We start from the raw sequence: 1,795 nt of genomic DNA, 5'->3' as shown, positions 1-1,795 counted from the left end.
GGCTACAGTGTTGTTTATCCACTGGTGACAGTAGTGACAGCTCCACTGCCAGACAGACCACACAGTGTGACTTGGACGGTGCCCCTGTCCCCAGGCTTCAAGCACATGAGATTCTGACCCTGCTGCCCTGTGAGTGATCGCCTGTGGGACCAGGACTGGGAATATCTAGGAGAAATGTTCTCCCATTCCAACCGGTCTTCTACAGGGATGCCTCTCTTATCATCACTGGCTCACAATCTCGCTACTCACTTGCACTGTGAGATCAGCTAGGCAGATATTTTTTAAAAAACATATACATTCTATGTCATAAAAGTATATATTTGTACACCTGACTGATTTCATGACATTATTCTAGAAGGGTGAGGTTATTCACACACTTTTGTAGCCACAAATCCTGAATGAACAGCCCTCTTTTATCCTTCAGAAAGAACATGCTGTAAATAGTTTTATGTCAGTAAAAAAGTCTAGTATTAAAGAAAATGAAATTAAACGTTATCGATTAATTTAAAAATGTTATCATACAGAAAATATGTTGCTACAATACCCTGAATCCATAACACTTCATTCAAAGAATTAAAATAAAGTTTATATTTTCTATATTCATGTCATCATGATTTCTGTCTCTTCTTGAAAGTGAAAATGAGACATGAAGGGAGACTTCCCTACCTACACATCAAAAAAGCTCCTCTGCCATCCTGCTCCATGATGCCAGGAATTCCACCCTTGAAAGGACTTCCTCTGCTAGATGGTTTGATTCATCCTCCTGTACTGTAACTTAATGGAAAAAAAAATCTAAATTGGCTTGTGAGTTTGTGGCTTTGCAAGCTGTCCACAGATTTCACATTGGGGAACATAAATCTCTATACTGTTGCCAACCCTCCCCAAATCTGGAAGGAAATGGTGAAAGAAAAGAATAAGATTTCATAATTTCTGCCAAGTTTCTCCTGCTCTATGATTTTGTTTAGTGGTAAATAGTTTTGCCTATAACTATAGGCCAAGTGAGTGAATGTCCTATGTATGGGGAATGAATCTTAGAAGGGGAGTGCCAAGGGAGGGGCACAGAAAAGAGGGAAAAGCCACATGTGATGACATGGGTAGGGTAGTGTCCAAGTCTCCCCTGAAGTCTTGGGTGTACCCTAGTGCCTTGTGCAAATGATGCCAGGCAGTGGGAGGGAGGGGAGCAGGAACCAGTCTCGTGACACAGGGGCCAATCTTTCCAGACATCGCTTGCAGTAGACACGGAACTCGGAAAGTGAAGATAATGAAACAAAACCTCGGAACACACGCTCCTGCCTCCAGGATAACCAGAGCTGGGAAGGGGATGAAGACCCCACTGCACAGGAGCTAGTTGTTTTTATCTGCCTCTGCTGTATTCTAGTTAGTCTAAGTACATCCAAACTGGCAGTCAATCAGAAGATCATCTCCAGGAGCAAATAATGTCACTAAAACAACCAAGCTAGAGAAAATAGGAGTTGGGGATTGATGGGGTGTTACTTCTTCCACAGATCAGGGTAATATCAATAATAACCCCTTTGGTGTTTGGGTACCCAACATTTAAGCAACTATCCCTTCATTAATTATAGTATCTTCAAAAGAGATAAGGGAAGGTGGAGCAGGGGTGCTGCTTAGCTCCCCAGGTCCAAGATTTAGAGGTCACAAATCTGAACAGTTACTCACAGATAGAGGAGCACCAGGCTGGTAGCCAGGAGAACCCAGGTTTCTGTCGAAAAGCTTGGGATCAGGTCCATGGCCACTTTCCTTTCGAGGTCTGCTCCTCTGAGTTTTCCTTTCAGCA

The 1,795-nt window shown here is 43.0% G+C and overlaps 1 protein-coding gene across 1 annotated transcript in view; it reads right to left on the bottom strand.

The window, feature by feature from the left end:
* The window catches only part of LOC105309521 (cytochrome P450 3A12-like), a 35,291-nt gene extending 33,543 nt beyond the window's left edge, over positions 1-1,748 (bottom strand). Inside the window, 1 exon segment of the mRNA XM_011385716.2 lies at positions 1,678-1,748. Within this exon segment, the coding sequence (XP_011384018.1) occupies positions 1,678-1,748 (71 nt within the window).
* Positions 1,749-1,795: the final 47 nt, after the last annotated feature.

Source organism: Pteropus vampyrus, unplaced genomic scaffold, assembly GCF_000151845.1.
Source record: "Pteropus vampyrus isolate Shadow unplaced genomic scaffold, Pvam_2.0 Scaffold759, whole genome shotgun sequence".
NCBI classification, from domain to species: domain Eukaryota; kingdom Metazoa; phylum Chordata; class Mammalia; order Chiroptera; family Pteropodidae; genus Pteropus; species Pteropus vampyrus.
Note: the sequence above shows the minus strand (reverse complement) of the source record. Positions and strands in the feature narration are given on the sequence as shown.